The sequence below is a fragment of the Lissotriton vulgaris genome, chromosome 8, assembly GCF_964263255.1.
Source record: "Lissotriton vulgaris chromosome 8, aLisVul1.2, whole genome shotgun sequence".
NCBI lineage: Eukaryota > Metazoa > Chordata > Amphibia > Caudata > Salamandridae > Lissotriton > Lissotriton vulgaris.
Genome location: NC_141696.1, coordinates 423,330,660 through 423,351,442, shown reverse-complemented (window position 1 = coordinate 423,351,442; position 20,783 = coordinate 423,330,660). Strand labels below are relative to the sequence as shown.

The 20,783-nt window shown below is 44.9% G+C and overlaps 1 protein-coding gene across 5 annotated transcripts in view; it reads left to right on the top strand.

The window, feature by feature from the left end:
• The window catches only part of HERC2 (HECT and RLD domain containing E3 ubiquitin protein ligase 2), a 1,676,463-nt gene that overhangs the window by 1,318,295 nt on the left and 337,385 nt on the right, over positions 1–20,783 (top strand). For all 5 annotated transcript variants that reach the window (XM_086934186.1, XM_086934185.1, XM_086934187.1 and 2 more), the window contains 2 exons: positions 7,837–8,014; positions 9,296–9,457. In XM_086934186.1, coding sequence (XP_086790312.1) covers positions 7,837–8,014; positions 9,296–9,457 — 340 coding nt within the window. The remainder of the gene's footprint in view (positions 1–7,836; positions 8,015–9,295; positions 9,458–20,783) is intronic.

Below are 20,783 nucleotides of genomic sequence, written 5' to 3'. Positions count from 1 at the left end.
AGCATTCACAATACAAGAACCATTTTTTCAGATACATCCTAACAAAGTGGTTCTTAGGCCTAATCCTAAATTCCTGCCAAAAGTTATTACTCCTTTTCACCTTAACCAATCAGTAGAGATACCTGTGTTTTTCCAAAACCCGGACTCTGTTGCAGAAAGGGCTTTACACACCTTAGATGTCAGAAGAGCTCTGTTATACTACACAGACAGGACTAAATCCTTCAGAAAGACAAAACAACTATTTGTAGATTTCTCTCCCCCACACAAAGGCAACCCCATCTCTAAGGGAGGAATTGCAAGATGGATTGTAAAGTGTATACAAATATGCTATCAAAAAGCTAAACGTGCACTAACTGTTCCTCCTAGAGCGCACTCCACTCTCAAACTAGGAGCCTCTATGGCTTTCTTAGGAAATATACCACTAGAGGACATATGCAAGGCAGCAACATGGTCTACAATACACACCTTCACTAAGCACTATTGTGTTGATGCGCAAGCCAAGCAGCAAGCTGCAGTAGGCCAAGCTGTCCTTAGAACACGGTTTCAGAATGCTGCAACGGATACAATCGACCTCCGCTAGTGGAGACACTGCTGCACAATCGTTGCAAAAGTGTACGATCTGCAGCTCATATGCCTCGAACGGAAAATGCTACTTACCAGTATGCATCTGTTCTTGGCATGTAGAGCTGCATAGTCGTACACGCCCTCCCGCCTCCCCGGGACTTGTATCCGTTCCAGTACTCATCTTACTTAGATGCACACGCATGGACATCCTTTCTCTTTACTTCTACTAACTCCATCATTTCCCATCATGGCGAAAAACAATCTGAGGATGGAGTCGATGACCATGCGCAGTATTGTCCAAGGGAGGAGTCACCTATCTCGTGACTACAAAGACTTCTTCCAAGAAGACAACAACCTGCAATCATCCCAACACCAGGTGGCGATCTATTGCAAAAGTGTACGACTCTGCAGCTCTACATGCCAAGAACAGATGCATACTGATAAGTAGCATTTTCCTAATTAGTTATAGATTCCTTACCGCCCAACCCAACCTCCCTGTTCTGCAAACTGATTTCTAGGGTTAAGGACATCCTTTCAGGGCCCTAGTTTTGTGTACCAATGGTCCGTGTCTTGCATGGCTCTGCGTTTCGGGCACGTGAGTGTGGCGCCTAAGTAGCTGTCGCAATGTCATCACGACGACGTACGTGGAGCCGACTGACGCCACCTTCCCGACACGCAGAGGTACTGCTGACAAAACTTTCCGGATCCCGTCTGACGCCTGGGGGTAATTCTAAGGTAAGGAATCTTTAACTAACTGATGTTTCTTACAGATATATAGTTACTGAAGGTAAGTAACTTGTGCGTTTCGCCTAGGCAGTGCTTGCGCTGTCTCTTCAAGACATGCTGTATCCAGGTTATGTTATAAAACAAGAAGGACCCGGTCACTGTTTTGTTCTGCCTGTACTTTATTTTAAGCAGAATCACACCCTAAGGTAGTTAATCCTTTGATGTTTTTACTTAATGTTTTCAAGTAGTACAAATTTCAACACTTTTTTTGAGGAAATGTTTAACAACGTCTGAGGTTTGTTCGTTGCCGTGCACAGAACATATATTTACATTTACTATAACACTTTTTACAATACAACAAAAAATTATGAATAAATAAGTTTCATTATTATACAATACATTTATCACAAGCAAGTTTTTTTGACTTCAAAGTTGTACCCTACTAAATGATTATGCCAGGTTTGTGGATAGAAATTTCGTATTTAGTTTAAACCTGGTCACGCAAAGGCTTTAAACCTAATGTACATTTTTTATGCCATTACACTCATGGAAATGTTCGACAAGCCTTTTGCGGAAAAAGCATTTGTTTTTATGAATGTCCCAAAGCCGACACGTTTCCAAGTCCGTGATTCATTTATCGGACTTTTCTTCAGTTGGGTACCTGTATTGAAGTAAGGGGAGGACATACTTTAATATGGGACCTTCACATATAATGTCACTTACAAGAGGGTTGTTTAGCATTTATTTTTTACCTTCTTGTGCTGTATGAACGAGTCTACTGTGTTTGTTTGAGACTCTTGACTGGCGTTTTTGTTTTGATCTGCAAAGTGAAACACAATGGATGTATCTCTTTTTCAGTGGGGATACTGTGTTACTAGTTGTTTTAATTGCCCGGAATATTCAACTCGGTATAACTTACATTTTAAATGACTGTCGTTTCTGCCACCGCTTGTCCTCTAGGCTAAATTTAATGCAGGTTTAGTGTCGAGAATCTCACCGGGTGCTGTAACATTCAAACAGAGCGGTTTCAGTTAAAAGGCTCTGGATGTTGACGTCTGAAACTTTTTATAATTCACCTTTACTTACTACGGGCTTTTGGTGTATTTAATAGGACGCCATCTTTTAGAGGTGGGCGCCGCCTCTATTGTTTGTGTGTTGTTGCCCACACGGTCACCGGGTGCTGTAACGTTCAAACAGAGCGGTTTCAGTTAAAGGCTCTGAATGTTTTCATCAAAACATATTTGTGATTCTCTTTTACTTACTTCGGGCTTTCTGTGTGTTAACTGGACGTCATCTTTTTGAGTGGGTCATCTTTTGTTTGTGTGTTGGTTCCCGCGTGCGCTGCGAAGTTTAAAGGATAATGCGCGTTTTAGAAAAATTTATCACGCGCGGCTCTCGATATTCTCTGACAGATTTCTAGTTTACCTGCGATGTTTCCGTGTCGCTGCTTACGTCTAGTCAGGTATCTGCTCGAATGAGTGTTTGTTGGTGATCACGTGACTAAGTTTATGCTGGGACATATGCGCAGGTGGTTATGGGACATGTAGTCCAGGAATTCATTCCAAAAGTGCAGGTTATTTGCAATTCGCATTTCAAATTCTATGGGGCATTTTTTATCAGTGGTCGTATTACATCTGACCCATTTAAACAATTTCAGCATTCTCCATATTCGTTCAAGGCTACACTCACGCAGTCATATTTTGCGATCAGATACGCTTCTCTTCTTAACAATAATGTCTCCACATTGCCCCCACGTGGGGGAGCCTTTATCCCTGACAGTATGTGCGCATATGACCCAGCATAAACTTAGTCACGTGATCACCAACAAACACTCATAGGAGCAGCTTGCGGTACTGCACCGAGACATGCACTGCTGGTTCCTGGCTCAGTATGCAAGCATTTGCAATGCATTAGGTCCTGCATGACTGAAAGTATGAGCTATTGGCGTTGCATCATTATTTGCAATGCCTACACCTCAAACGATCAGTAATGCAGGACATATTGCATTGCAAATGCTTGTTTTTCCTATTATTATTTTTCTGCAGTTGGCGTAGATATTTCTGTAGCAGATGCAGAAACCCATTCTTATCACATTGCATTCCTCGTCAAACATCAATGTGTTTGTGACCAACCAGAGTGTGCTACACGTAAAAAAAAACCACTGCAAACTTGACAACCCGGCAACAGCAGCTACTTTGCGTCTACCAAAAGCTAGCTGGTCTGGGTGAGTATTGTTTTTTACTTGCCCCAGTCGTTGCATTTTGCCTCAATGGTTGTATCTCTCCTGTCCCAACCCGTGTCATGTTCCCCACCAGCACCACGCCTCACCCTCTCCTGTGTTGCATTTTTTAAGATATAGCACAAAATTAGTTAGACAATGTTAGAGTGCTTCTTTTTTTTTTTTTAACATATTTATTAAACATTTTGCATAATATTTCAATGATAGTGTATTTTGCATGGCATACAGACACAAATCCAATGTTATATACATATTCAGTCTTTTGTGTTTCACAGTACAAACCCCTCAGTTCCACCGCCTGCGCGCATATGCTTCTTAGTAATAATGATATTAAGGAACCATTCATCATCGATTGTTCATGAACTAGTATCAGATTCGGATTCTTCCAGCGGGGGAGGCTCACATATATTGCCCCGATAGGTGTTCCAGCCCCCCCAGACCTTCTCCCATTTTTTCGGACACCCTCTATGGATATATACTGACTTTTCTACCATCATTGCCTTGTCCATGTCTTTGCACCATTGATTGAGTGTGAGACTAACCCTGGATCCCCAATGTAGTGCAATATTCCTTTTTGCTACCATCATGCCTAAAGCTACCCAGTCCTGAGCAATCGTATTTAAATCCATTGGCTCCCAGATATTAAGCAGACAGCATCTCAGGTCTGGCAGTATGGTAACATGAGTGACCTGGGAGAGTGTTTGCATCACCGTCTTCCAGTAGTATACTATCTTTGGACACAGCCAAATAGTATGGTAGAACGTTCCTGTCTCAGACAGAGCGGTGTGTCTGCACGATGTATCTTATGCAGGAGTGACCTAGTGTAGTATGCCTGGTGTAAAATTTTTAATTGCACTAATCTAAGTCTTGATGGAAATGCAGCCTCTCTGGGGGACGCGAGTGCCTCCTGCCAGTCCGCCTCATCTATGGCACCCAACACACTTTCCCCACGTGGTCTTCAGTGTCACTGTCGGGTCCACGCGATTATTGACTATTTTCCGGTAGGTCAGTGAGTTTGCCTTTTTTTGTTGGGATGTCCATTAAGAGCCTATCCTCCAACTGGGAGGATTCTTTGGGTCTTGTATCTGGTGGTAGTAGGGACTGAAGTGCATGTCTGATCTGCATGTACTGAAATAGTTCTGTCTAGGCCAGGCCATAAGTGGCCTGTAGATGGGCAAAGGTAACCACTCCTCCCTTCTGCCACAAATCCCCAACTTTTGATATGCCTATTAAGTCCCAACTGTGAAAGCCCTTGGTATTGCCCAGCATCCCGAGTTGCTTGGTATCCCATTACGGCATCGCTTGTGTGACCACCCCTGCCCAGCCTAGCTTTTGTTGTGACTCAAACCAGATGCGTATCGTATGTAGTGTAGGACCTGTGGTATTGTGCTGTTTCTTTTTATTATATAGTGCGTCCATGATCCCTGATGGGGCTAGAAGGTGCCTGTCTAAGCGGTATGCAGGGTCCTCCTGGGGGACATGGAGCCATTGGTTAATAGCCACAAGCTGGGAAACCCAATAGTATACTTTGATGTCGGGAGGAGCGATCCCGCCATCATACCAGCTTCTAGTGAGTTTATATAATGCTATACATGGCGTTTTCCCATCCCATAGCAACGTTGTCACTTCTGCATTGACCGCTGTGAAGTATGTAGAGGGGACAGGGAACGGTGTGTTCTGTAACACGTATAGAAACCTGGGGAGTGCCATCATTTTAAAGAGTGTGAAACAGTGAAGGTTTTGGATTCTACATCTGCCCAGCCCGGATCTCAACAACAGGGAAAACAGAACAGGTTGGCTGGACAGGAAAAATTAACAAGAAAGATCTACAGACACGCAGTCAATATGTACCACGTGACCACTGGATTTAAATTCCAAACAAATGTATTTTCTTTTTACTGAGATTGTCGAAGTTTCAAAAACACAGGCACAAACAAAAGACCATCAGAACAGTGAGTTCATGTATACAGTATCTACAAATATACAAATTTACAAATGTACAGTACTTACGAGTCAAACGAAGCAAATAATAACATACCAAAGAACAATAAAACATACAGTGATCCAAATAAATTGCAGTTATATACAGTGCAAAATTAGTGCATGAAACAGAAGAGAAAACCAGTCCTTAGAACTATGAAACCAAGGGACAGGTGGGATAGATGGAAAGGAGTGCCTGCCTGTCTACCAAAACCGGTGGTCAAGTATTTATATGGGGTTGCACTGCTAGGGTCCAAAGTAATAAGGTGAATTATATCCTAGCGGCACCCTTTGAGATTGCCACAGGGTGGGAGTGTCGACGCGTTTCGAACCTAGATGTTGTAGGTTCTCTTCAGGACAGGGACTGGGGACGGTGAATCTGCACAGGGGCACAGAAGTTGCCGTAGTGTGGGTAAATCTCAGTGAGCAGTCAATTCTGTAATTCACACAGTGATGGACTGAAGACTTGATGCCCGCCAAGCGGTGTACTCGCGGTGGTGAACGGCTTACATTTTGCAGCGCAGGTGTTGTTGGCTGAATTCAAAATAGCGATAATGGGGGCGCCTGGTCACTGAACCAAATTCAAGCCGGCAGGCGGTATCGATTTAACCGGGGCCCGTCGTGTAGAAGGAATCAATCAGTCGTTTCTGATGGTCTGCCGTCATGCACCTTTGAGAAAGAAGGCAGAACCTTCGAAACGCGTCAGGTTGACGGAGCAGCTGTTGTAATGTATCAGCAGTAAGGACATTTCCATACCTTGAATTAAAGGTTTTTTACCTTTTCATCTGTGCGGAGTGCTGCTTAAAGCTAGGGCAACCTTTGGAGCATTGATATTTGAGCGGCAGCCACGCCGTTGAGCATGCACCACCCCTTGAGACCAGGGGGCCACTCGACCTGGAAAAAGACTGTGCCGAGTATGTGGAGCACGGATGCAGGATTTAGGAAGGGTCCGGCCTGGTGAGGCTCATCCACGAGCTATTGAACTTTTTAGGACACAGCTAAGATGCGGCGAAGTACGCCAGAAATTTCCGTGGACTTCATTTCCTAGAATGCCCCACATAAAGGAGGAGCCTAAGGTGCTGTGGAATCTGCATTTAAGTCGGAATGAAGACCGGAACTGCCGTCATGCACCTTTGAGAAAGAAGGCAGAACCTTCGAAACGCGTCAGGTTGACGGAGCAGCTGTTGTAATGTATCAGCAGTAAGGACGTTTCCATACCTTGAATTAAAGGTTTTTTACCTTTTCATCTGTGCGGAGTGCTGCTTAAAGCTAGGGCAACCTTTGGAGCATTGATATATATATATATATATATCAAGTAAAACTTGTATTTGTTAGAAAATTCAAATCTAAGACCCAAGATATCACAGGCAATGGGAAGAATAACTATAGAAGCATTGATGTTATTTTTTATCCAGACTATGAGGCCTCCAGATGGCCTTCCTCTAGCTGGTTGGTGCGCCTCTAAGCTAAATGTCCTACAGCCACTTTTAAAAACATCTTTTTTTAATCTCATCGGGGGTTGGGTCAGGTTCTTTTCAGTGAATTGTGCATGATCGTGTGTTACAAATATCCCAAGGTACTTAAATCCGTCTGTGACTATTTGAAGTGTGCACCCACCCGGTAGCCGCTGTGGGGGGCCATGCAGGACATAGAGTAGCGATTTGTCCCAGTTGATAGTGCATCCTGACACCCTTTCATAGGCTGTACAAATATTAAGAGACAATTGATGGATCGTGCTGGTGATGTTAAATATAATAAAATATCATCCGCGTAAAGCGAAATACGATCCTCCCAGTCCCCAACCCATCTTAAACCCCGTATCGTAAGGTCTTGCCTAATCCATGCCGCTAGAGGCTCAGGCACTATGGCAAATAGAAGTGGCGATAACGGACAGCCTTGTGTTGTCCCTCTTCCCAACGGGAATTCAGCCGATAAATGGCCGTTTACTACTACCTGCGCCAGTGGTCGGGTATACAGCAACGCCAAGATACCCTTAGGTGAACGTGCGCTTTACAAATACAGGTCATGTTAGGTTATGTTAATCTTGCAGAAGGTTAAAGAGGAAAATAGTCTACCTCAATGCAATTTTAAATTATACGTGGAAATCCACCACTATTACTTGCGTTTCCCTTCAGTGCAGAGTTGGCACAATTTAGATTCTTTATTAAAAGGGATCCTTTTCCCCCATGTTGCAACTGGAAGTGGGATGTATAACTTTTTTTTTTTTAATGTTCTTTCAACATAGATATTGTTTAGAAACACACTATCGTATTAGGTACTGTTAAAAATAGTTGACCATTTACATTTTGATTCTTTTTCTTAAACAGTCCTTGTGATCGTCCACGTGTGGTGGAGTCTTTGCGGGGTATCGAAGTGGTGGACATTGCTGCTGGTGGAGCGCACAGTGCTTGCATCACTTCAGCCGGCGAGCTTTATACATGGGGAAAAGGTCGATATGGACGCCTGGGGCATGGAGACAGTGAAGATCAACTGAAACCCAAATTGGTGAGCTTGCTTAAACATTCATTTGGAGATTTTGAAGACAAATATGAAACATTGAAATACTTGTCAACACTTTGGGCCACATGTGTCAACCAATATTGCATTAGCAAATTGTGCGAATCACTAAATTCAGAATTTTGCAAATTCAAAATGCCCTTTCAAGATGTATGAAAGGCTTTGGCAGTGCATTGTAGGTAATCGCAATTGTTTGCGATTACCTAAAATTACAACTATAAATAGAGAATCACAATTTGTGATTCACTAAGCACACGTACCAAACCTTTTTTAAGTGCAAACTGTGCATTTAGGAAATGCTTATACTATCGACTCCAAGTCGATGGTAACCCATGTGCAATTTTTGAAAATGCACAAAAATGCAGTTTTTCAAAGTGCATGTAGCACACACGTGCCCCTGGGGCATGTGTACACTTTACATGTGCACTTTTTTTGGGGTGCCTCAGGGGGGCCTGGCTTTGCATTACCTAATTTGGGATTACCAATTAGGTAATCGCAAATTAGGTGATGCAAAATCATTCGCACCTATGTGCCTAGCCCCATAGGAACGAATGGAGTAGTATTACCAAATTGATATGACCTAATTGTGATTGCAACTTTGTAGGAATCGCTATTACGTAATAGCCATTTTCTTACATATAATTTTGCATTCCTTAAATAGCCATTACCTAAAATTCGCAAGTTAGGGAATGCAAAATGGATTTTTGATACATGTGGCCCTCAATGAACACACACTCCTTCTCGCGTTTCCTGCTTGTCTGTGTTAAAAATCAGAGTATTACTATCGATAGTCATTTGACTTTTAACAAGCTATATTGAATAAATATTGCTACATTGAATAAACATGCAATTGAGAAGTGCAATGAGTTGAGTATTACCACATTTGGAGACTTCATAAGGCTGGTACACTGGATTCTTAATATTTCACTGATTCTCTGAGGTCCTCTTCCTGGTCCCTATCACTTATGTCCAAATTGCCTGCTTCATTTTTGCTTTCAAATTGACCAGCACAGAAGGTATAATCTGGTGTGGCAAAGAGTTCTGCTCTCTCCTTTCCCCGAGCTGTATTCATTTCTCAGTTTTATCTTTTAATTTGGAGGATATTAAAACATTACTCTTATTTCTGATATTTATTTTACAAGTTAACTGTGTGGAATTAAACGTAGCAGTAAAGTAATATCAGTAGTTTGATTCATTTCCAGCAGTTAAGCAGTAGAGCTACAGTTATGTAATCCAAGTGTAAAGTAATGTATTGTGTTCATTCTTCAGGTGGATGCCCTTCAAGGTAGTCGGGTTATTGATATAGCATGTGGAAGCGGAGATGCCCAGACGCTGTGTCTAACTGATGATGATACTGTCTGGTCGTGGGGTGATGGAGACTATGGAAAGCTGGGACGAGGTGGCAGTGATGGTTGCAAAGTTCCCATGAAGGTATTGGTATTTGCTAATTATGTTTTTTACGGATCTACTTGACATCATACTATTCTCATCCACCTAACTACACTAGAAATTCTATCTACATTTAAAATGACATTGTAGAGTTTCATTATGCACCAAATCAAATCAAGGTAGATAATTTGTTGACCCCTTTTGAGCACACAAGTGTGTTGATTTAAAAATTAATTATAACTAGTAACCCCTTAATCGGATTGAACTAGGTTAAAATGCTTGAAACGTGAGCAGTTGGTTAGCTTTGTTTGCAATCTGTCTGTTCCGCTTTTTTATATTGTAAACTATGTGCTTATTCTACCTTTGGTCTCTTACGCTGCAGTATTTCAAGCTGCTAGCTGTGCATGAACCCTAGCTATGAAAGTTCATGCCACCCTATTGAAAGCAGATATCTCTATGGGACTATGGAACCTCAGGACACCCTTTCTAAAACAGCTATCTCTCTATAGCTATCAAACATCATGCCATCTGTTGGGAAGGAAAAGACCTGTGCATGGTTCTGGACGTGTATCCCTGCCTTGAGTGCCCAACTGTACTGTTGTCTAAATCCCTGATGCAGATTTTTTTCTTATAGGCAAACACAAATCATGTGTGCACCCTGACATTAGCCTTTCTCACAGATTGTGGTCTTGTTTGACCAGGAGCGAAACCCAAAACGATGCCCTTATAGTGGTGAAAGGCTACTGCCTTCACCAAGATTTAAGCAGTGCGGTAGTGACAGCAAACCTTGTAGTGATCAGTAGAAGTGAACAGATCCTTTTTTAACCTGTGGCACTAGAGTGAGGCCTACAGGCTCGCTCAGCTTTTTAAAGTTCTGCCGCTGTGTGCTTAACTCACCCTTCTCCTACATCAGTTAGATGTAGAGTGCTGTTCAGTGCGGAATGGTGCCTCTGCACTGGATATGAAGTAGTGTGGCTCACTGGTTAGAGGCGGCAGACCCGAGAGCAGAGGACGGCCTGGGACCAGGGTTCGATTCCCGGCGTGGCAGGTTTCTGGACCAGGGTCAGCGGACTCGATAATTCTCTCGCCTCGGTGCCCACTCTGATCAGCGATCACACTCGGCAACTCTGGGCATTAGCTTGCCTCATCTTCACTAACGGCCCCACCAGACCGCCGGGGATGCCTGGTCTCACCCTGGAGATACCCATTAAGGGACCATCTCTCAGGGAAGCCAGGAAGGGTTTCGCAGCGGTCGAAGCGCCTTGGGACCCTACGGGTAAGTAGTGCGCTATATAAATGCCTATACATTTACATTTACATTTACATATATCTGTGCCTGGGAAGGTTACAGTACATGGATAAAGCTGTGTTAGGCAGTGCATGCTTGGTGAGTGTGTTTACTTGGTGTATGTAGACCAGAGACCAATACATTACATGAGAGATATAATGCCGTGCAGTGCGCGAGCACTGAAGGCATGTGCTAGTTGCATGTGTGCTTGCGAGAAGTACAATACATGAAGGGCGAAGTTCTGTGCAGTGCACTCGTGGGAAATATGTGTACTAGCAGTGGATATGGTCGGTGGAGTTGTCTCTCTTATATCTAAAAAAAAGTCCCAAGTTAGAGAATCAACCCACTGTCTCGTTCAGTCAGCCCTACACTCCAATGTCTGATGGGCCAAAAAGAGAAAGAAACAAAATTTGACATCAGTACGCAGGAATGGTGCTTATATGGAATTCTGCTCTTTCACATCCAGTTCAGTGTGTAGTCGCTGCAGTGTCACATGGCACCTCCTGCCCATATTGGAGCGTTGCTGAAGAGTTCTCCGGATCCAGTCTGGTGTCTGTGAATGTTTTAAAGGTGAGGATTTTGCAGTAAGATATTATATCCACCAGAAAGATTGTTACTAAAGGTAAAGGTTTGGGGGAGAGGAGTTGGCCTAACGGCTAGGGTGATCGACCTTGAATCTGAGGAACTGGGTTCGAGTCTCTGCAACATCTTGTGATTCTGGGCAAATTACTTAATCTCCCTGTGCCTAACAAAAATTAATGTGTCCTCATGTAATGCAACTGGTGCGATGTAAAGCGCTCTTAAACCCGATTATGGTCAAGTTTGCGCTATATAAAACTCAGTGAAATAAAAAATATGTTTGCGATAGTACACCATGGCACAATACAGTAAGGATACAGTACTGAAAAGTGTGCAGAGAGTGATTGTGTGTGCTGAATGTATGTGCACATGGGGGAGCAGAATGCATGTGGACAGTATGTGTGCTGTATATGTACACTGAGTGTGAGTGTGCCTGTAATGGTACATTACATGGAGGACCCTGGGCTCCACTTTGGTAAGCCCAGGCCTGCCTGGTGAAGACATGAAGTGTAGAGGAATCTTCCCATACAGATTTCTATATTGCTGCATTCCTGTGAGCTGGTTGAGAGACACTGGAGTAGGGAGAAAAGAGAATTCCCGTACAGTTCAAAGGGTGCTCTTTGATTCAGTGAGAGATCACAAGGAAAGGGCCTGGACACATCTATAGAAGTAGATGGCTCTTAAAAGGGAATCATAAAGAATAGCACTGGGAGCCCAGGACTAACCTTTTGATGGATATATCACTGTGTCTGACATCCAGGTGTGAACTCTAGTCACTCTCATAGCCTGTGTTCTGGGACATTTGACTCCAGAGTCTCCTCTGCTGTGCCAGATAGCCTTTCAAGGGGAAGAAGAGAGAAAAAAGTGCACTTCAAAAGAAGCAGAACCCCAACATGTAATTTCAAAGAAAAGACCAAAACCCTAAATCCTCTTTGGAATCTGGAAATGGACTCTTAAGAAGCAGAGGTGGAGACCCCAAATATTTGTCATCTTCTAAGCAGCCAGAGGGGCTATGTGAAGAGTGGAAGCTCTGCAAGACTTCTGACAATGACTAGGACTGAGGGCCAAGGCCTGCCAATGTCCCTGCTGGATGAGTGGACATCACCTGGGGAAAGCAATACTACCTGCTCTGGAGCTCCTGCGTCTGCCTGCTTGCCAAGACCACTCTGCCCTGTGAGGAAGAGGAGAGCGCTGAGAGGAGCAAGGTTCAGTTGGGGGCCCAGCCGAGTGAACTCCAGGTGCAAGGTGTGAGGAGACTGTTGCTGCGCTGATCAGATCGTTGCCTATGTGCAAATACCATTTGGTGAACCCCATTTGCCAGGAGAAGGCTGCTGTGAAGGTAGCAGTGACAGAGTGCTGTGCAGGGTGAGGAAAGCCTGCACAGCGCCGGTTGTGACTACCCCATATGCCAGGAGGGTCCGCCGTGAAGGTTGCTGCGGATACAAAGGGCAGAAACCTGTGTGGAGCCTAGTGACCCCTCACGCCTGAAGGGGCTGTTATGGTATGGACTACCATGTGGTGAGGGTTTGAGCCTGTAGTGTTACAGCTGGTGGCACTCAAGTAGTTGCAAAGATGGGACTGTCGCCCGCGAACAGTGAGCCATGACCGAAGGTCATTACGTGGCATCAAGGAATAAGCCTGATTTGCCCGTGAACTGAGGAGGACACCATTGGTGCATCGCTGCAACACTTGGATCCCAGTCAACAGCAACAAAATCTCTCACCACCAATCCCCCCTCATCCACTCCCATCCACGTATGCTCAGGAGAGAACCCTCTAAACAGGACCAAAGCACTGTGAGGGCCAACAGTTGGGGCACTCGCTGGGAAACTGCAAGCCCCCTCGCTGCTGTAGCAGGTAAAACTGGTTAGGGGCCTACATGGTCAGGCCAAGGATGACTCTCTTCTAAGGCTACTGCGGTGCCAAAACTCTTGACTAATTAGCTCAGAGTCAGAGTGGACTTCTGAGTTAAGACCTACTAGTGAGCATTCCCTATATGTGACGACCAGTGATTGGGGAATATACCCTACCACATTAAAAAGAGCGAGTGGCATGGGAATTTGCTAGTGAATTATTAGAGCCCCGACCTCAAGGGGAAATGTGTTATTTATGTATGTTGTAACACTGCTTTTAATGTGTGAAGTTAAAAATAAAATACTTTATGATAAAAATAAGTATTTGACTGGACATTGATTTATTGACACTGCTGTGTGCTCTTTGAGTCAAGAGTCCTGTTAACTGACCTGTACACTCTCCCCCTGCAAGAGCGCGTCTTGGTTTGCTAAACTATAGCGTAGTGTAGAAGGGGTACTTGGCCCAGTTGCTCAGGGTCCATAGTAAGTCCCTCCCTTGGACATCAGGAGTAAAAGGCCTAAACTCCCACCGTTGGGCCCTGTATCCCTTTCGTGGACTGTGGCCTTCTGAAAGGGTTTCTGACACATCCTGTTTAAAGTAGCCATCTCTTTGGGGACCATCCGTCCGGTTAGCCAGCTCGGTATGAACTCTGGTAATGGAACGTCATGCGACCTTGGGTAAATAGCTCGTTCTGTCGAACTTTAGCTGCGGAGCATCATGGCACCTTTATTAAAGCATCCATCTTTATGGGGATTATAGCAAAGGCAGACATTTTCTCCCTGTTCAAAGCGGCTATTTCCGTACCAATCATAGCAGTGAATCTGCATGCCACCCTCTTTAAAGCAACTAATTCTTTGAGGCCAGTGCAAGAAAAGATTGTTGTTCCTGTTGAAATCTAGCAATGTCTCTGCCTGAACTCTGGGTATGAAACATTAAGCAAACACAAAGAGATGATAGACTGAGTGCTGAAACTATGCAGACTTTCACCCCAGTCATAGATCTGGGTTTAATCCATCATAGTTCTTAAGCTCACTTCGCCATCCTAGTTCAGACCCAGCCATATGCAAATCATTCTTGGACCTGTGCCTTACGGTAAGAGTCCAGCCGAACTGCCAAGCCAGGTCTTCCCTAGACCAGAAACAAGCATTCTGGGATCGGTTTCCAGGTAAAACCTCATATCAGCCAGGCTAGCTTGAATCCAGTGGCAAAGTGAGCAAGGGACCCAGGTCTGGGCATACCCTGCCAACTTAGGGCGAACAAAGCAAACACAAGGAGATGATGGATGGAGCGCTAAAACCTTTCAGACACTCTCCCCCTGTCACAGATCTGGGTTTAATCCATCATCGTTCTTTAACTCAATTCGCCGCTCCAATTCAGACCCAGCTATAAACAAGTCAGTCTTGGCCCTATGTCTCATGGGAAAAGTCCAGCCGAACTACCAAGCCAGGTCTTCCCTGGAATGGAAACAAGCATCCTGGGACTGGTTTCGGGGTAACACCCCTCATCAGCCAGGCTAGCTTGAATCCAGTGGCAAAGTGAGCAAGGGACCCACATCTGGGCATACCCTGCCAATTTAGGATGAACAAAGCAAACACAAGGAGATGATGGACGGAGCGCTGAAACCTTTCAGACACTCGCCCCCAGTCACGGATCTGGGTTTAATCCATCATCGTTCTCGTTGTTTTTGCAATAGTATCTGAAGGAGACAATTATTTATAGATTCCTTACCTTTAGAATTACCCCCAGGCGTCAGACTGGATCCGAATAATTTTTCTGTCAGCAGTACCCCTGCACATCGAAAGGTGGCGTAGGTTGGCTCCGTGTTCATTGATGACGTTGCAGTAGCTACTTAGACGCTGCCCTCGTGCGCTGACGTAAGTTCCTTCTTTTTCCACGCCAACCAGCACAGATCCGGAAAGAGCAGTACCTCCAGTCACTTTTTGACTGACGTTTTTGCGATTTTTGTCTACACCGGCTGGGGGCCCTGGACCTTCGACGTCTGCTCTGGCACCACAAGGTTCCCTTGGATTCTGGCACGGATCCGGATCGGCGCAGGTTGACCTTGTAACACATCCCCCAGTGCCGATCCCACTGGCACCACGTCCGCACACGAGGCCGGTTGTGTCTCTAGCCAGCGTCGACCCCGGCCTCCGCTCGGACTTGGACACGGAGCCGGACCGACATCGACCGACGCCGGATCGGGCACAGAGCGGGACTTTTGTACCTCTGTTCTACCCTGGTGTTCCCTACCGGCGAGATTGGCAACCAGAGAAGGGTGAGGAGGACTGGGAGGGGTCTGTAAACCCTTTAGCTGACCAGTTAGATGAACTGGACATGAGAGAGGAGTTTGGGGAAGCCAGTGGTCTGGATACCTCCTCAGACCTTGGCATGCTGTCTCCTCCTACTGTGGCTACGGAGGAGGGTGCTTAATACGCGGTTGTGTTGGGTAGGGTTGCCGAGGCCCTCAACCTCGAGCTACCTATGGTAGCGGTCAAGACGAATCTCCTGAAAGCTGATGCATACATTTGGGACAACTTTTCTTATTCTGATCTCTGGGATTTCTTCCCAGTTTAGTATTGTTTAAAATGTTTCTTTTTGTATAGAGTATTTGTATGGCATGTGTATGTGAGTGCTGAATGATGGTATTCTAAATAGGACAAATACTGCACATTGAGTCCTTTGAAGAGTTGTTTATTAAAATGAAGAAGTAAGAATTAGGTCAATCCTGTGTAGAGGTAATTCTGATTTGATGTAGTTAGATCACAATTACTTTATTTTTTTAGAACAGAGATTTTTGTATTATTAAAGTCTTAGTTAGTTTACATATCACTGTCACCTTCCCAAAATTTGGGAAACTGTGAACCATTAGAGTGCTTTACAAACTTCACGTTTGAACACAAATTCCCTCATAGTTAGTCCTTCATCAATCAATCAGTAGATTTGTAGATCTTCGGGACTTTGAAAACTCTGGAAGAGATGGGGAGGTCCGTAAATAAAAGGGTAGCTCGTTCCATGTCTTCGCTGGTAGGTAGGAGAAGGAGAACCCTCCCCATCTGCTACGTCTAATGCGAGGGTAAGGGTTAGAGAAAGGGACAAGGAGCAGAGGTGTCTGGTGGGCTGATGGACGTACAGTCGGTGGCTTAAGTAGGCGGGTCTGCAGTTTTGTGGGGCCTTGCATGCATGGGTCAGGCGCTTCATTGATTTACTGGCATTGTTTCTGTACAGTGGGCCAGTGGAGTTCCCTGAGGTAGAGGTGATGTGATTTCGTTTAGGGAGGTCAAGGACGAGGCTGGCTGCAGTGTTCTGTATGGTCTTTACTAGTTGGAGGAAGTGAGCTGCGATCCCTGCATAGAGAGTGTTGCCATAGTCCAGTCTGCAGGAGATGAGGTCCTGGGTAACGGTGCATCTTAAGCTTTGGTTAGCCATTTGAATATCTCACAAAGTATAACGATTGATAAGCAAGAGGAGAAGACCGAGTTGACATGAACATGGTGGTTAGCTTTTTGTCTGGAACGATGTCTAGGGTCCTAGCATGGTCAGTGGGGATAGAAGTAGGTCAGAGTTCTGAGGGCCACCAGGATGCGACCCATTGGGGGGTTGTTGGGGGGGCTTTTGTTTCTGAGAATCAGTACCTCTGTCTTGTCTATGTTCTTGGGTCCCCCCCTTTTCTGTGTTTTTACAGAGCAGGTTTGGCTAAAATAATAGCTTTCTACGGCAAAAAGCTATAACTCAGTGGCATTGTCTGTTGGCTCTGGTCCCCCATGTCCTGGCCAAACAAGGGTTCAGATCACAGTAAGGGAACAAGTAGCATTTATGTTTATATTGGCTGTTGTCTTCGGACACATTTTTTTCCACGTACATGGGTAACGCTATTCCCATGCCTTTCAATGCCTTTATGACTTCACTTGCCTGTGATCTTGCCACAGTTCTTACAGTGTAGCATATGCTCTTGCTCAACTAAATTTCTTAGAGCGTTTGGTCTCTTCTTTCTTGTTCTAGACTGGCTAGTTCTAGTCAAGGACTTTGGGAGTATCAGTTAGCAAACCCTCCTCCGGGGATTGTATTACTGTGGTATCTGATTCAAACATAGGGAATCTGCGGCTAGATGTCTCTAACCGGTTACTAACCTTTGGTAATGCCTTATCTGGTAGAGACAGGATCTAGCCGCATATTCCTTACCAACTCTCCCCGTTCTGCAAACTGGATTCTGAGATATTTCTTTTTTGGCACACTTTTTCAATAGGCAGTTCCTACAAGTAGCTCCGTATTTTTGGCCTGCAAAATAGTCACACAAGAAACTGACATCAGCTCGTTGGACGGGGGGGGTCATACAGACAATGTTGACGTCACATCCTGTGGATGATGTCACTATTGAGTCGCATGACGCCCTCTACCGACGTGCAGAGGTACTGCTGAAAAAATTTGGGTTCCTGCCTGGCGCCTTGGGAGAATTCAAAGGTAAAAAATATACAGCTAGATCTTGTCTCTACCAGATAAGGCGTTACCGGAGGTAAGTGACTTGTTCATTTTGTATGGTTTTCCCCCCCCAAAAATTTACCTTATTTCACACACAAGCACAACAGGTGCACTAGTAAATGGTAACTCTTTATAAAAAATAAAAAAATTAGAAAAGCTGCATTTCTGAAGCAGTTTGTTAACAGAAGAAATTATAATATATAACACAATGAAATTCTCATTCAGTTTGGGGACAGTTAAGGTTGCTTATTGAAATAAGTTTTCATGCAATTACATTTGCGGTACAATACAACTAGTAATAAAAATTATCACTGTACCGAGGTCGGTGGCTCAAAGACTAACAACTCAAATAAAACTCAGACACACCTCTAAACCTCATCAACACACAAAGTGGTACAGCATGTCACCCAACCAACACACTTCAAAGGCCATGTCTTCTAAATAGTCTTCTTGACATCACCAACCATGTAGTACCAACCACACATTGACTTGAAATGGATTGACCTGCTCGCCATCCCCATCTCCCTGCTCAGAGTCCAACTAACACACTGAGGTCAACCCAAAAGAAAGCAACAAACCTTCAGATACTTAAAAGACTGTCTAACAACAATTAAAATCTGAAATTAACCTCTCGCATCTGTCATTAAGACCTTTAGACATCTTCAACACATACCTGGAAAACTATGTGAAGACCCACACTCCAATTAATATCTCCAAGTGAACTCAAAACTTTCACCCCAGGTACTGTATTTTGTTTTTTAAACATCATTTTATTGATTTTGTGATTCAGGACAACGCACAAAAAATGATTATCAATGCCAATAGTAACTGTGCATTATAATTGACAATAATGAAAAGCCAAGCAGTACATTTACATAAAATAAGCCAGTAGAGCTTCACAGTAGTTAGAAGTAGACAAAGAACCGATCCCTACAAACCTTTGGCAGCGTAGGATATTCACAAAATACATAATTCCAGCTTATAATATAGATAACAATCATAGCATTAGTAAGGGTGAACTGTACATTGTCTCTTCAAACCTAGTCTATTTTACACAAAAAATATGAAAATAACCAACTCCCCTCACCCCCCCTTGTTCTCTGGTTCGGAAATACGTTATCATATCTGTGAGAAGTTGGCCTGGTATATGATGTTCACTATTCTAGTGAGCACCTTGCACCAGTCTAAACAACGCTTATGGTCTTGGTTGTAAAGTCAACCTTATAGACCAGCTATCCTAGTGGTAGCATGGACAAAGCAGTCTTAGGCTAAACTCAAGTGGGCATGTGAAGCCAGCTGTTTTACCATATGTAAGCCCTTTAATACCAAATGAAAGGACACCACACAGGATATATATAAAATATATATGTATTTATTTCTAAACAACCCCTCTGAACTCTTTATGAGGTCAGAGGCACAAGCACATAACAAGTTACTTAATTATCATACAATAAGTTGCACAAAATACAGTAGGGCCCTAGGGGCACGCTAAACCATATACTAAAATAGTGGTATAAGAACCACGTCACAAACAAAGGATAGGCCTAGGGAATCGCTGGGACTACACTGTACTACCAAAGGATAGGAAGTAGGAGGCCCACGGGAGGCGTGTGCAGAGTCTTTACTCACACGCAAGTTACCATAGAGTTAGAATGGCAACGAAAGAATTAGAAACTAGTTCTTTTAGGGCACTTCTGACTGGACTCGATGAAAGTTACTTGAAACCTAGACACTAGGATAGTCAATACCCACAGGAGCACCGGAGTACTTGCGTTACCTCACCCACAGGAAGCGGGTGCATAGGTGTCAAAGTGTGTCGGGTTTCGTCGCTGAATCCTTGAAGAAAGATGCTGCAGGTGACCAGGAGAGAAGTGTCCGGTTGGATCCAAGGGCGGATCAAGGATGAAGAGTACCTGAAAGCAGAGGGGACAGAGTCTGGGTCACTAGCCAGTGACCAGGAAGGAACTAGGCGATGTCGTGAAGCAATCAGGTGATGTCGTGAAGCTTGTCTCTGCAGCCACGTGGACCAGGAGGCGTCGATGACGACCAGGAGTCAGGCACGGACTGTCCCGTGAAGGCTCTCGCTGTCGGCGGTGTCGGCTTCTTGATTGGAGTCAACAAGCCTTGACAAAGGCAACCCACGCAGGAATCGAAAATGGCTTCTTAATCAGACCAGCAAGGTCTGATGGGCTTCTTCTTTTCAGGGAAGCAAGGGCCAGTCTGGAGCAACCAGACCAGCTGTGTAAATTCAAAAGTTCGTCTTCAAGATGGCCACTAGCCAACGAGCAAGTGACCGGACAGACGCGTCCAGCAGGAAAATGCAGAAGGGCCCCACGCAGAACTCGTGGAGTGTGGAGGGCTGATCTTCGGTGCAGTTGGTGCTCGGGGCTGGGGCTTCTCAATCACCAATGTACAACTTCGAGAGTACCTCGGAAGTTGCACGGAAAGCAAGTCGCTGACTTTCCAAGATGGCCGGTCCCACGTCTCGCGTCGCCTCCACGGGTCTCAGCTTTGCTGGGGCTGTGGATCGGGCTGAAGGAAGGCTGGAAGTCCGGGTCTTGTCAGGCTCTGTGCTCGGGCTCCGGCGGGAGCATCGACAAACCAAGCCGTTGATCGCTGGATGGTGCCTGCTTATGCAGGGTGGTCACTCCTTGACCACAAGGGAGATTCTTCAGTGTTCTATCTTCAAGTAGAACGTTGAAGGTCCAGAGTTTCGTTTCAAGTTTCAGTCAGGATTAATCTAAAGTCTTGGGACTCAGCTCCTACCTATATACCAAATCTAGGGGCTGGATTACCTGCTAGGTCCCTCCTATGGGTGGGACCAGGGAAGGGCCAGAGCTGGGGCTGGAGTGCCCCAGCACCGGTTTGAACTGGACTATGCATGGGAAACCTTGTGTGCCCCAGGCAGTGTCTCATTTCTTTCAGCCCTCCCTGCCCCAATACACAAGAACCTGTCTGGGGTGGTGCTAGCACCTCCCAAGACAGGAAACCTATTGTCCAAGCCTCCCTCGCTGGAAGGACTCCCAGCAGCAGGAGGTCCGACTCGTGTCTGTGGCAGCAGCATCCATTTTGTGATGCTGAGGCTCTGGTTAACTTTAACCGGGATTAGTAGGAACATCATGTCTTCTCCCTCTATAAGGGTGGAATGCTACCCCCGTTGCCAGAACTGGCG